Genomic DNA, 13,525 nt, shown 5'->3' with positions numbered 1-13,525 from the left:
AAAAAAAAAAAAAAAACTAAAAGGGACCTGGAGATTATGAAATCCATTTACAGATGAAGAAACCAGGGACTCAAGAAGTTGTTGCTTACCTGTCCGATATCGCAATATTAGTACAGAACTGAAACTAGTCCCAGAATGGATTCCAGCTCAGGGTTCTCTTCAAAAAAGATTGGAGAGGCCGGGCACAGTGGTTTATGCCTGTAATCCCCAGCACTTTGGGAGGCCGAGGAGGGTGGATTGCTTGAGGTCAGGAGTTCAAGACCAGCCTGGCCAACATGGTAAAACCCGTTTATGCTAAAAAAAAACTTAAAAATTAGCTGGGTGTGATGGCGCGCGCCTGTAATCCCAGCTACTCAGGTGACTGAGGCATGAGAATTGCTTGATTCTCAGAGGCGGAGGTTGCAGTGAACCAAGATCGTGCCACTGCACTCCAGCCTGGGTGACAGAGCAAGACTCTGTCTCAAACAAACAAAAAACACTACGAAGCTTAAGAACTTAATAAAAAATTTAAATGTACTCCGTTTTTTATTTACTTAAAAAAAGAAAGATTGGAGAAAGAGATAAATGGAGTAATGAAATGCCCCCTCCTTCCCAACTTGGGAGCTTATTTGTTTCCAGTACCATTCTTAGCACTTTATATACACAATCTCATTTCATGCTCACAATGATGCTTACAAGATAGACATTATTATCTCAAATTTTTAATAAAACTAGGTGTCTGTAGAGGTCAAGTGACTTGCAAGAGGCAGAGGCAGAATTCAAACCTTTTGGAGCTACTTGACTCCCAAGCTCATTCTTTCATTATAACATTTAATAAGACAATGTGTGGTCAGACTAAATTATGGAGCCTTCTGGGCAAACTGAAAGCCCAGTACAGATCACACTGCAGGAAATGAGGAAAACTGGGATCATTGACTCTAAGATGCATTTTTTTTTTTTTTCACATTTTGACATCTCTGAAATTAGGTATACCTCACCAGCAATGGTGGCCATGGTTTAATGGGCAAGACTTTTTTCCCCCTTTATTTGTGCTAAATAGTAGTGTGTCGTGCAATGCATTCTGTCTGAGATTTAACTAAACACATTAAGTTCAGGTACCATTTTCCCAATATCCTGCAGAGGAACAAATAAGAGTCAAACAAGTTCTCAGATCAGGGGACAGGCAGAGAAGACCACAGCTAGGGTTTGAGCTGAAACTTGGCCTGGGAATTTGAATCAAAGAGAAGGGTAATGTGTGGAATAGAAGGACATCTAGCCCCAGCACTGCCTGATAGAGGATAGGTGCCCCTTCAGTGCTTATTTAGGTGAACTCAGTGAAGCTCAACTGTTCTGCAGTTACCGGAACAAGAGCCAGGGTGCTTGAGAAAGCTGGACAGACCTGTGTGGGCAGTGCCAGGTCTGGAACTCAGTCCGCTGATGATGTGGCTGGATTATATACTCAGCATAGAGCTGCCTGGCCTTTGTTCCTTTGGGGACTGAGGAAGAAAGCCAATCTTTTTGTAATCTGTACTATCTTTCACCTTATGCCTTCACCTGATAGTAAATATAGCTCCTTTTATGTTCTGTGATCTATCTGTGCTAGGGGCCTGAAGGAGAGAGAAGAGAATTTTATTTCTTGAGACAGACCCAGAAGAAACAGAGAAGCCTCAAGGGTGGTGGTAGCACTGATTTATGGAACCTGGGGGTTAGGAGAGGAGAATGGGGCAACAGAGACTGATGCAAAGACCCTCATTCTGTCACCTAAAAGATGGGGAGATGGATGGCTGAGCGGCAGTGGAATGGCAGTAACAGCAGAGTCTGATGATGCACAAAATGTGAGCTCCAGAGAAGAGGAACCTAGTGTGGCTCATTCTGTGCTGTATCTCCAGCACTAAAAACAGTGCCAGGTGCATTGAGGGCATGCAATAAATGTCTGCTGTTGTTGTACAGCATCGCCTCCCCTGCACAACCTCACCAAGATGGCTGCTTTGGGACACACATTCCCCTTCTATGCCGGCCCCAAGCCAACCTTCCCAATGGATGCCACTTCGGCCACCATCATCATGATCTTTCTGACTGCACTGGCCACTTTCATTGTCATCCTGCCTGGCATTCGGGGAAAGATGGTGAGAAACCCAGTCCTGAAGACCCCAGCCCAGAGAGACCTCAGCCTCAGGCTGAGGAGTCCAGAGTCTCTGACTACAACCAGACTAAGGAAGGAGACCCCAGTGTGGAGAAAGCATCACCACCATCCCAGGCAGAGAGCCCCCCATTCATTGATTCAACAGTTTTTATTGAGCGCTGGTGCTGCATGGTGGCTCATGCCTGTAATCCCAGCACTTTGGGAGGCTGAGGTGGGAGGATTGCTTGAGCCTAGGAGTTCGAGGCCAGCCTGGGTTTATAGTATAGACCTCATCTCTTAAAAAAACAAAAAAAATTAGCTGGGCATCGTGGTGTGCATCTGTAGTCCCAGATACTTGGGAGACTGAGGTGGGAGGATCACTTGAGTGACCGCAGTGATTTGAGATCGCATCACTGCACTCCAGCCTGGGCAACAGAGTGAGATCCTGTCTCAAATAAATAAATAAATAAATAAGCACTTATGTGCCAGACACCCTGATTTCAATTGACCAAGTGATCTCAGCTTTAAAATTCCCACCCCTCCCCCAAGTCTGGAAACAGGAAGGGTAGATGTGGAAGGAGGGCACTCCTTACTTAACCCACCCACCTTGCGACTCAGAGGCTGTTCTGGCTGCTGCGGGTGGTGACCGGCTTATTCATCGGAGCTGCGATCCTGGGTGAGTGCGAAGTGCAACTGACTTGGGCAGCTGCCTCCATCCCTTCAACTCCCTCAGCAGCCTGCCTCTCCTCTCCTTGTTTCCCCCACAGTGGTGGGCCCTTGCTTCAAGGTGACTCCTGCCCATATGCCTCTGTCACCATGGCCTTATCTCCTCACTCTTACCCTTGCCTGGAGAAGTGTCACCCTGGAAAACAAACTGGATGCATCTCCTCAACCTTCCTAACACTTTTATTCGGGGTGGGGAAAGGAGGTCAAAATGAATGTCTATGGGGAGAGGGCCCCAGACAGGAAGGGAGGAAATGGGAAAGGGCGGTTTGCTTTGGTTTGGTGATTAGGCAAATAGGAGAGATAAAAGTCTCCGTGAGGCCAGGCACGGTGGCTCATGCCTGGAATCCTAGCACTTTGGGAGGCTGAGGCGGGTAGACCACCTGAGGTCAGGAGTTCAAGATCAGCCTGCCAACATGATGAAACCCCATCTCTACTAAAAATACAAAAATTAGCTGGGCGTGATGGCAGGCACCTGTAATCCCAGCTACTCGGGAGGCTGCGGCAGGAGAATTGCTTGAACTCGGGAGGCAGAGGTTTCAGTGAGCTGAGATCATGCCATTGCACTCCAGCCCGGGAGACAGAGCAAGACTCCGTCTCAAAGAAAGTCTGTGTTGAAGCTATCTGCTTTTGCCTTGCCTGGCATGGTTTAGGTTCATGCTTCCTTCCCAGCTCCCTGAGTGACTCTCCCTAGAGCAGGGAGAAAGGGAGGGAAGAGATAAACAGAATGTGGCCAAGGGAAATCCCACACATATGGTTGGCAGACTTACCATGAGCCAGACCCTGGCTAGTTAACCGGTATCCAATTATAACCAAAACAGACATGGACCCCTTGTAGTTCTCCTTCGGACTCTAACCTAGTAATGCCCAGACCTCTCTGAGTTCCCATATGTCCAACTCCCCAACCACAGCTGTGAATTTCAGTTCTGAGTGGTCTGTGGGCCAGGTCAGCACCAACACATCATACAAGGCCTTCAGTTCTGCGTGGATCAGCGCTGATATTGGGCTGCAGGTCGGGCTGGGTGGAGTCAACATCACGCTCACAGGTGAGGGAGGGCTCTTACCTGTGAGGGAGGGGAAGGCTTTGCTGTCTTTGGGATCTATGTTTGGTGTGGTCCAAAGAGCTATAGGATGCCTGGCACTGGGGCTGGGAGGATATGTGAGGTGGGAGGTCAGAGGCATGGTAGGAAGGGAAGTTCAGGGCCTTGAAAGCTGCCTTCTCTCAGTTGAGACCACTTCCTGTCCCTCTGCCCAGTGTGAGTGAGTCCCTACCTAGGCCCCACTCTGGCCCTTGGGTTCCTGCTGAGCACAGCTGCCTTGTGCCCCAGGGACCCCCGTGCAGCAGCTGAATGAGACCATCAATTACAACGAGGAGTTCACCTGGCGCCTGGGCGAGAACTATGCTGAGGAGTATACAAAGGCTATGGAGAAGGGGCTGCCAGACCCTGTGCTGTACCTAGCCGAGAAGTTCACTCCAAGAAGCCCATGTGGCCTGTACCGCCAGTACCACCTGGCGGGGCACTACGCCTCGGCCATGCTGTGGTGAGGATGGGAAGGGGACAGGGTGGAGGCCCTGGCAGCCTAGATTCAGGAACAGGGTTTCTCCCCATCTCTCCTCCACTCCTGTGTGTATCTCCGGTGGGGCAGCCTGGCACCAGTCACCACAGTGCTGCCTTGGGAAGTCCGTGGGAAGGAATCCCCACCTCATATCTTTGGGTCACTCGGGTCCCTGAGCCTCCACCTGGGCCCGACCAGGTTCACCAGCAGGTAGAAGTACCCGGGCCAGTCCTCACTGGGTCCTGGCTCTCCAGGGTGGCATTCCTCTGCTGGCTGCTGGCCAATGTGATGCTCTCCATGCCTGTGCTGGTATACGGTGGCTACATGCTATTGGCCACGGGCATCTTCCAGCTGTTGGCTCTGCTCTTCTTCTCCATGGCCACATCACTCACCCCGCCATGTCCCCTGCACCTGGGCGCTTCTGTGCTGCATACTCACCATGGGCCTGCCTTCTGGATCACATTGACCACAGGTAAGACCCAGCCCTAAAGACAAGCCCTGGAAGGCTCAAGCCCAGGGAGGGAGGGCCTGGGGGCATCATGTTGGTAGAGTTGAGGGTCTGCTCCTGGGGGCCAGGATGGCTTTGCCCTCTTTAAAGCCCCATCCTCTTGTATCTCTTACCTCCAGATTTTCTCCCCCCAGCGCCACTTCCCCTCCCTCCTCAGAGATGCCCACTCCCTTGTATCTTCTCTGTCTCTGTCATCCCCGAACTCTCTTCACGCAGCGGCTTCTAAAATCTTCCAACCGCCTGTCCCTTCTTGCTTCCTCCAAATACCCTTCTCTGGGTCCCCATTCTTAAACCCTTCTCTGACCTGCCTTACACAGCCCTAAATTGTCCTGCAGTCTTATTCTCCTCTCCTATCTCACTGTCTACTCCCTCATGTGCTTCCTCATGCCGCCTCTTCTGTGCCCTGCCCTTCCCCAGGGTTTTTCTCTTTTCTCTCCCTATTTTCGGAGTTCTCTCTCTCCCCCTTTCTCTCTCTCTCTCTCCTGGGATATAACAGAAGGAGCACTGGGCTTGGAGTCTGGAAACTCAGGACAACAGAGCTACACCAGCCACATGCCCCTCAGCCAGTCTCCTCTCTGAGCCCAAGTTGCCCTGAAGCAGGGACTCCAGGCTTCCCTTAGAGTTGTTCTGCCACTCCCAGGGGAAAACGTCCTTGGGAGGTGTTACTAGCACTGAAGTGGACAACTGTTGCCCTCGTCTCCAGGATTGCTGTGTGTGCTGCTGGGCCTGGCTATGGTGGTGGCCCACAGGATGCAGCCTCACAGGCTGAAGGCTTTCTTCAACCAGAGTGTGGATGAAGACCCCATGCTGGAGTGGAGTCCTGAGGAAGGTGGACTCCTGAGCCCCCGCTACCGGTCCGTGGCCGACAGTCCTGAGCCCCAGGACATTCCCCTATCAGAGGCTTCCTCCACCAAGGCAGACTGTAAGGAGGCACACCCCGAAGATCCTGACTGTGCTCTATAACATTCCTCCCCGTAGAGGCCACCTGGACTTCCAGTCTGGCTCCAAACCTCATTGGAGCCCCATAAAACCAGCAGAACTGCCCTCAGCATGGCTGGTACCAGACCCCCAGCACCAATCTACAGACGGAGTAGAAAAAGGAGGCTCTACATACTGATGTTAAAAAACAAAACGAAAAAGCCCTAAGGGGCTGAAGAGATGCTGGGCCTGTCCATAAACCTTGTTGCCATGATAAGGCCAAGCAGGGGCTATCTCGTCTCTGCACAGCAACCCAGCCTTTCCGTGATGCCTTGCCTCTTCAAGATGCTATTCACTGAAACCTAACTTCACCCCCATAACACCAGCAGGGTGGGGGTTACATATGATTCTCCTATGCTTTCCTCTCATCCCTCGGCACCTCTTGTTTTCCTTTTTCCTGGGTTCCTTTTGTTCTTCCTTTACTTCCCCAGCTTGTGTGGCCTCTTGGTACAATGAAAGACAGCACTGGAAAGGAGAGGAAACCAAACTTCTCATCCTAGGTCTAACATTAACCAACTATGCCACCACATTCTCTTTGAGCTTCAGTTCCCAAATTTGCTAAATAAGATTGCAGGACTTGCCAAGAGTCTCAGGATTTATATTTCTATGCCTTGCTGACACCTGCCTTGGCCCTCAGACACCACCTCACAAGAAGTCAGGTGGGAAGTTAGTGAATCAACTCCAAAACGCTATTCCTTCCCACCCCACTCAGCTGGTCTAGCTGAGTGGCGTCCAGGACGGGGAGTGGGTGACCTGTCTCATCGCTGCCACCTAACGTCCACCTGGGGTGGCTCGGAAAGATGCTGTCTCTGGTAGGGTCCCTCCGGCCTCACTAGAGGGCACCCCATTACCCTGGAGTCTCTAGACGCAGAGAATCTGGTTTCACAGCACAGCGGAGAGTGTACTACGCTGTCTCCAGCCCAGCGAAGCTCCTGAGGGCGTGCGACCCCGAGCGGAGAAGTCATGAAAATTAATGGGAAAAAAAAGTTTTTAAAAAACAAAAGAAAAAACAAGTTTATTTACAGCTCACCCCAGGAGACTTTCCCTGGTGCCTGCGGATGTCCGAGGCCTCGCGCCAGCAGCGCGCAGTGCCCTTCCGGGAGCTCTCCTGCTTCCCCGGCCTGCCAGGTCCCAAGGCGCGGAAGGAGTCCAGACTGGGTCCCCCTCACAGGTTAGTGGTGATGAATTTTAAGTCCGGGAGCGCGGCCTGCTTGTGCAGTGGGTTGCCGAGGATAAGAGGTGAGCCCCCTTTCGCCTGGCTGCAGTCCTTGGCGCTTTGGTCCAGAAGGGTGCGAAGAGCACTGGGCCGAACGTAGTGGAGACTCACCACCGCCCCTCCGAGGAAGAGGCACAGGATGCCTGTGGCGGCGGGGACCGATAGAAAGGAGGGCATGTGGAGTCAGGGCTATGTTGCCTAGGCTGGTCTCGAACTCCTGGCCTCAAGCGACCTTCCTGCCTTGACCTCCCGAAGTGCTGGCATTACAGGCTTGAGCCACCATGCCTGGCCCCTCTTCAATCTTTTGGAGCCTACCCCTTGCGTTACCTCCCCCGGCCCCACACACACCTCTAATCTGGATTACATGAAACTCGGCAAGACACCCACCCCTTCTAAGACCCCCTCTTTTCATCTGTAAAATGGTCATAACAGTGCCTGTTTCTGTGAGCTATTGAGAGGGGCAAATCAGATAATAGATGTGAATTCATTCTGTAAACTGGAAAGTGCACACCGGGTAAGAATCCTGTCCCCACCCTTAGCCCCCGGGGCCCGTTCCCTCGGTCCTCACCGGTTGCCAGCGTGACCCAGAAGGCGGCGCCGTACTGAGCGGTGAGCACGGCGGAGCCTAGGCGGAGCGGGCAGAGCGGCACGCTGGAGATGGAGGCCAAGGCGAAGATCCCGAAGAGCGCGAAGGCTCCGGTGGTCAGCAGTGCCAGGCCTCCGTAGAGCGGGGCCGGCGTGGAGAGCAGCACGTTGGAGAGGAGCCAGAAGCAGAACGCCACCCTGCCAGGGAGTGGGGGGACCGGCCGTGAGCCGGCTTCTCCCAGTCCTTGGAGTTCCCACAGCCTCGCGCCCCTTTTTCCCTACCCCGGCGCCAAAGCCACGGGCTGGGATGGCGGCGGCGCAGGGGAATTCCCCGGGGGAGAAGCGTGCTCCCGAGGTCCAGGCGGTGGCTGGAGTCTCTCCAGATTCCGATGGTCTGTGCAGACCTCGTGGATCTTCTAACCCCCGAGGCTGTCATGCCCACCCCGAGCGCGTTGGGTCTGGCTGCAGCTGCTCAGTGCCTCCGAGGTCTGCATCCTCCAGCTCACACGGCCCAGCTCCCGGCACACACACACAGGCACACAGCCTTCCCTTCAGCGCTTACCACAGCGTGGCCGAGGCGTAGTGTCCCGCCAGGTGGTACCGGTGGTACAGGCCGCAAGGGCTACTCGGTGTGAACTTCTCCGCCAGGTAGAGCACTGGGTTCGGCAGCCCCTTCTCCAGCGCGTTCGCGTACTCCGCGGCGTAATTCTCTTTCAGACGCCAGGTGAACTGCTCGTTGTAGTCAATGGTCTCGTTCAGCTGATGCACTGGGGTCCCTGCGGGGTGTGGCAGGCTCATGGGGCTGTGCGCGGTCGGAGACCTCGCAACTAAGCGGATTCAGACAGGAAAGTGGGAGTGTGGCGCTCTCGGCGGGAGAAATGGGTTCGGTGGTGGTTGGAGAAAACGCAAATCCACGAGGACCACAAGCTATTTGAGCTTGTGGAATGTGAGAGGCCCTCCAGCTATCCCTGACACACGCTTCTAACCAGGGGATCTCCCAGCCCCAGGAGTTCATTTAGCCCCAGCCCCCTCACCTGTGAGTGTAATGTTAATGCCCTCCAGGCCCACGAGCAGACCGACACGGGCTGTAACGCGCGCTGCACTGAAGGCTTTGTAGGATGTGTCGGTGTTCACTCTACCCACGAACCATTCTGCACTGAAGTGCACAGCTGTAGGGAAGGGCACACGGTGGGGCGGGGGGCGGGGGGAGAGGGTGGGAAAATGGAATTAGGGAGTGGTAATGGGAGGTGGGGCATTGTAGAGAGATGGGGACTTAGAGGTCCAATGTGGTTGCATGGTAAGGGCCAAAAAGTGGGCCCTAGAAGAAGCTAGAGAGTGGGAAGAAGGAGCAGAAAACCAAACCCAGTTCCCTATTGTCCCAGGTGCCCTCTGCCCACCTCTTTTGTCACCCTGGTCCTCCCACCTTGGGCTGCACCACACACTCACCCACGATTTCTGCGCCTATGAACAGACTGAGAAGAACTCTCACCAACCAAAACCAGCGCTGCAGGAATAGGCACCCGGGTCAGGCCTGAGCCCTGCCCAACCAGAGTCCCCAAGACCACCCTTGACCCCACTTCACCTGGATCTTTAGTTATATCCAGACCTTTGAGACTAATGTCAGGCGAGCTTTTCCTGCAAGTCCCTCTGGGCTACTGGCATTTCTAATGTTTTGTGACCATGCGCTTTCACCTCCCTAGCCCCATTTCCCATCTACCCTAACAGTGCCTCCCCCTACTCCCACTTCCTGGCACTCTTCCACCACCTTCACTCCCCTAGCTGTCTGGCGCCTGGTCCTGGTTCTGCCTTCTGGTCCAGTCACTGCTTGGTGAGGCTCAGTGAGTCCAGAAGTGCTAGGCATGCAGGGGTCACCTCCCTCAGAAGAGGGAGGCCGCAGGGCCTGGTCTCCAAGTGGAGGAGGTGGGAATGCAGATACTCCTAGGTGCACCAGTCCAGGGAAACCAACACAGATTAAGATGCAGAAAAGTTGGGTCCTACCAGAACTGAAAAATGTACAACCTAGGTTCTGGGAGAGGGGGAAAGTCTAAGACAATGCACCCAGTGGGCTCTAACTTCTAATCCAAGGTGGGAGTCTCAGTCCTTAGGATGGGGCACCCGTACACATGCGTCTCAACCCAGTGCAAAGGGGAACACCACAGTCTGAGCTGCTGGCATCTGTCCTTTTGGCCTGAAGGTCATCACCCACGGGATGGGATGAGAGTGCAGCTTTAGTCCTGGGAGAGGTGGGAGACCCTCCAGTACATGAAGCCTAGACTCTGCCTCAGAATGACTGGACTGAGCGCCCATTCTCTGCAGCAGTCTTCCCAATGACCCAGCTGGGGTCCTTCTCCAGGAAGTCCTGGATAGGGAGCTGTGCCTGTCCTTGGAAAGGGGTGCTTGCTGCACTAGACTCCTGACTTCACTCCACCTGAGCCTCAGTTCGACTATTCATGGAGGCTTTTGTACAGTCTTACCTGTTCTGGGTCCCTCAGGAGACAATCTGCCCATAAGCCTTCCCCCACTCTACCTGCACTAGGAGGACACCCTTACCGAGTGGCCACGGATCCCCGGCAGGATGAGCAGGAAGCTTGCTGCTAAAGCCAAAAACACTAGAATAACGATGAGCAGTGGACCGCTGAAGCCTGCGGCATGCCGGGGCTGGGGGTAAAAAGGAAGTACCCCGTTCCACAGGGTCATGCTGCACGCCGGCCGCGAGCTGCACGCAGAGGGGCAGGCAAGCCAGCAAGGTGGGGCTACCTGGACGCGGGAGAGCGCGTCCTTGGCGTATCTTCGCGTACAAGGCCGGGATCCAGTGGGCTGGTGAAGTCCGAGTTCTGCACCTCTCCGCTAAGGAAGCGTGGAGGTGGGCTGCTCTCAACGCTCTGGGGTTGGTACCGACAGAGTAGTTCTAGCCCGCGAGCGAAACTATTTCGCACTGTCTGTAGCCGTTACTTTCCTGGTTCTGCGGGTTCGCCCTGAGTTTGGAAGTCGCGCAGAACCCCTTTTATAGTAGCGTGGGCGGCGTGCCGCAGGGGTGTCCCAGCCCAGCAGCTGGTCTGAGCGGGATGAGGTTATGCAAATAAGGGCCCCACCTCCACAGTAGGAGGGTGAGCCCTGGGTCCAGATGCTCACACTCGGCGCAGGTCTGTCCTGAGCAGGCACTCGCACGGTGGCGAGACCAAGGACCCAGAGAGAACGGCGACAGTGCAGTCGGGGAGGCTGAGGATCGGCGGAGCTGGATGAGTGAGGGTGAAGGCAAGAAGTAGAGCACGGAAGCAAAGATTTTAAGAGGAAAGAAGACATCTGAAGGCAACACCACCCTAAACTACAGGTTAGATCAGAGTTTAGGACCTGACGTTAGCCCTCGCCCATCATGCACAGAAGGGGAGTTTATTGGGGAAGGGGGGATTCATTGCGGAAGGGTGCTGCAGGTGCCTAGCTCCCAACTCAGTAACCTCTTTCCCTTGCCTGACTCCTGGAGGAGAAGCGGAGCCTGAGGGATTGGGGGCGGGGGGCCAGGTGGTGGAGGTGAGACATTAGAGACATTGGGCGGCTGGGAGGCTGGACCCTGGGAGGCTGGACCAGTCCTGCCCTGGACTGACATGCCCAGAAGACTCCTGCCCAGTGGGTTCCTATGGTCGGGGGTTAACTCTGATGGGGTGGCGGATGTGCCAGTGCCTCCAGAGCTGCCAATTGTCCTGTAAAGAGTGGCGTTTGGATGCAGGCCCTCAGTGATGCTTCTAACAGCTACTTTTCAGAAGTGGAAACAGCTGGCGCTCCTCCTCCAGTGCTGGCTGTAGGAACAAGAGGAGAGGGATAGAGGACGCCCTAACAGTGGCCTTCCTATACCACCTACCACCCCCACCCTCACCCCACAGGCTGCAGGGTTGGCATGCTCCGTGCAAGACCAGAGACACTGATGCTCCTAGGAGCTCTTCTGACTGGACCCCTGGATCCAGCGGGCAAGTATCAGGCTCCTCTAGCGGCGAGGTGTTCCCCAGGATCCCCTGGGAGGTGGGGAGGAGAGAGGTGCGGCAAGTGGGTCCCTGAGAGAGACTGGAAGGTCATTTCGCCGCGCAGCTCAGCGGGATGGGAAACTTCTCAGTGCGGCAGGACACTTGGGTCCCGTTAGGGGCGCTCCGTGAGCTGGGGAAGGACTGGCCAAGGCCTTTGTTGCCAGGGAGGGGTAGCTGGGAGCGTAGTGCTGAGGAGGCCCTTCTCTGTGCCCACAGGCAGTCAGGACGCACTCTCACTGCCCTGGGAAGTGCAGCGCTATGACGGCTGGTTTAACAACCTGAGACACCACGAGCGTGGCGCTGTTGGTGCGTTCTGCGGGCTCGGGCGTGCTGGGGCGTGGCTCGCGAAGGTCAGGGGGGCGGGAGGCCCTGAGAGAAGAATATGCGGAGAACACGCGCCCAGCAGCTCCGCTGCCTACACAGCGCAATCTTACGCGCTCCTGGGCCCAAGAGACCCTTGCGAGAAGGTTCTGTCAGTAAAGGGGTTTGGAGGTTGAGGGAGGCTTAGGGCGAGGTTTGGGTGATCCTTGGGGATGGAGTGCTTAGACAGAGCCCCACTCCCTGCCTCCGCAGGCTGCCGGTTGCAGCGCCGAGTACCAGCCAATTACGCCGACGGTGTGTATCAGGCTCTGCAGGAGCCACAGCTGCCCAACCCGCGCCGGCTCAGTGATGCAGCCACGCGCGGCATAGCTGGGCTGCCGTCGCTCCACAACCGCACCGTACTGGGGGTCTTCTTTGGTGAGGGCAAAGGGGGAGACCAGTGGGGTTGATCTGGCGCTATGCTCAGCCTTGAGGAGGGGCCAGATCCCCTCTGCGAGTCCACAGGAGACACATCCCAGACTGCCAACCACTTCCTCCCTCTCTAAGCAGCACTTCAAGGCTGCCTTCATCTCGGAGAGATTTGGGATGTTGATACAGAGATATTCACTCCCCTTTCTCTTACGCCTCACTCCAAACTAGGGGTGTCCCTGGACCCCCATTATGGCTCTTGGGAACTGAGCTCTCCAGTCACCGCTCTCCTCACCATGTGTTTGTAACCATCTTACCTCCCCCTAGCCCAGAGGGAGGAGGACTGACTTGGGGTACTCCTACATAAATTATATCATTTTGATTCTCACAACAGCTTTATGAATTGGATAGGAAGGGAACTCACTATAGTCTCACTTTGCAGATTAGAAAATTGAGGCTCCCTGGGGCTAACCTGCAGAGCTGGTGGCGGAGCTGGCACTGGGACCTCTGTCTTTTGGCACCTGAGGACACTTGGAGGCCGCCCTGGGCGTGGGGAGAGCGCGATACGGACGTTTGTCACCTATTTGCACCCCATGCCCGCAGGCTACCATCTTCTTTCCGACGTGGTGAGCGTGGAAACGCCCGGCTGCCCCGCCGAGTTCCTCAACATCCGCATCCCGCCCGGAGACCCCGTGTTCGACCCGGACCAGCGCGGGGACGTGGTGCTGCCCTTCCAGAGGAGCCGCTGGGACCCCAAGACCGGACGGAGCCCCAGCAACCCCCGAGACCTGGTGAGGAGGGGAAGGCGGTGGGAAGGGGCCGCACCCCAGTCAGTTGGGACCCAGGCTGCAGACCTGGCAGGGCCTGGCGGGGAGGGGCGCCCACTCCCCAGCCGCGGACAACCGCTGGGCCCCGGCCTTTCCTGGCCTGCCGCCGCCCCTCGACCCCATCTCACCCGCCGCGTGTCCCGCAGACCAACCAGGTGACGGGCTGGCTGGATGGCAGCGCCATCTATGGCTCCTCGCACTCCTGGAGCGACGCGCTGCGGAGCTTCTCCGGGGGACAGTTGGCGTCAGGGCCCGACCCCGCCTTCCCCCGAGACTCGCAGAAGC

The 13,525-nt window shown here is 55.5% G+C and overlaps 3 protein-coding genes across 4 annotated transcripts in view; 2 read left to right on the top strand and 1 right to left on the bottom strand.

The window, feature by feature from the left end:
* Positions 1-7,591, top strand: part of DUOXA1 (dual oxidase maturation factor 1) — a 13,242-nt gene extending 5,651 nt beyond the window's left edge. The window contains exons 4-9 of one of the 2 annotated variants that reach the window (XM_011928531.1): positions 1,930-2,105; positions 2,720-2,777; positions 3,736-3,870; positions 4,153-4,366; positions 4,636-4,853; positions 5,593-5,885. In XM_011928531.1, the coding sequence (XP_011783921.1) occupies positions 1,959-2,105; positions 2,720-2,777; positions 3,736-3,870; positions 4,153-4,366; positions 4,636-4,853; positions 5,593-5,852 (1,032 nt within the window). In that variant the 5' untranslated portion in view covers positions 1,930-1,958 and the 3' untranslated portion in view covers positions 5,853-5,885. Of the gene's footprint in view, positions 1-1,929; positions 2,106-2,719; positions 2,778-3,735; positions 3,871-4,152; positions 4,367-4,635; positions 4,854-5,592 lie in introns of both variants that reach the window. The other variant, XM_011928532.1, reaches the window with a different exon arrangement.
* On the bottom strand, positions 6,855-10,646 carry DUOXA2 (dual oxidase maturation factor 2). The gene is made up of 6 exons (XM_011928533.1): positions 10,219-10,646; positions 9,115-9,172; positions 8,703-8,837; positions 8,231-8,444; positions 7,652-7,866; positions 6,855-7,226 (listed from the first exon to the last, which is right to left on the bottom strand). Exons 1-6 carry the CDS (start codon positions 10,363-10,365, stop codon positions 7,033-7,035), a joined length of 963 nt encoding a protein of 320 aa, XP_011783923.1. The 5' UTR covers positions 10,366-10,646; the 3' UTR covers positions 6,855-7,032.
* Positions 10,647-11,560: 914 nt separating this feature from the next.
* DUOX2 (dual oxidase 2) overlaps positions 11,561-13,525 on the top strand; it is a 20,808-nt gene continuing 18,843 nt past the window's right edge. Inside the window, exons 1-5 of the mRNA XM_011928648.1 lie at positions 11,561-11,634; positions 11,905-11,990; positions 12,258-12,422; positions 13,017-13,204; positions 13,387-13,523. Of these exons, the coding sequence (XP_011784038.1) occupies positions 11,561-11,634; positions 11,905-11,990; positions 12,258-12,422; positions 13,017-13,204; positions 13,387-13,523 (650 nt within the window). The remainder of the gene's footprint in view (positions 11,635-11,904; positions 11,991-12,257; positions 12,423-13,016; positions 13,205-13,386; positions 13,524-13,525) is intronic.

This window comes from Colobus angolensis, unplaced genomic scaffold, assembly GCF_000951035.1.
Source record: "Colobus angolensis palliatus isolate OR3802 unplaced genomic scaffold, Cang.pa_1.0 Scaffold78, whole genome shotgun sequence".
NCBI classification, from domain to species: Eukaryota; Metazoa; Chordata; class Mammalia; order Primates; family Cercopithecidae; genus Colobus; species Colobus angolensis.
This window is presented reverse-complemented; position numbering and strand designations above follow the sequence as displayed.

Excerpts from the sequence above, each read along its gene's own strand:
- DUOXA2 (XM_011928533.1), bottom strand. The coding sequence starts at position 10,365 with ATGACCCTGTGGAACGGGGTACTTCCTTTTTACCCCCAGCCCCGGCAT. Across the intron at positions 9,173-10,218 it reads CGGGGATCCGTGGCCACTCG|CGCTGGTTTTGGTTGGTGAG; the intron begins GTAAGGGTGTCC and ends CTATTCCTGCAG. Across the intron at positions 8,838-9,114 it reads CATAGGCGCAGAAATCGTGG|CTGTGCACTTCAGTGCAGAA; the intron begins GTGAGTGTGTGG and ends CCTTCCCTACAG.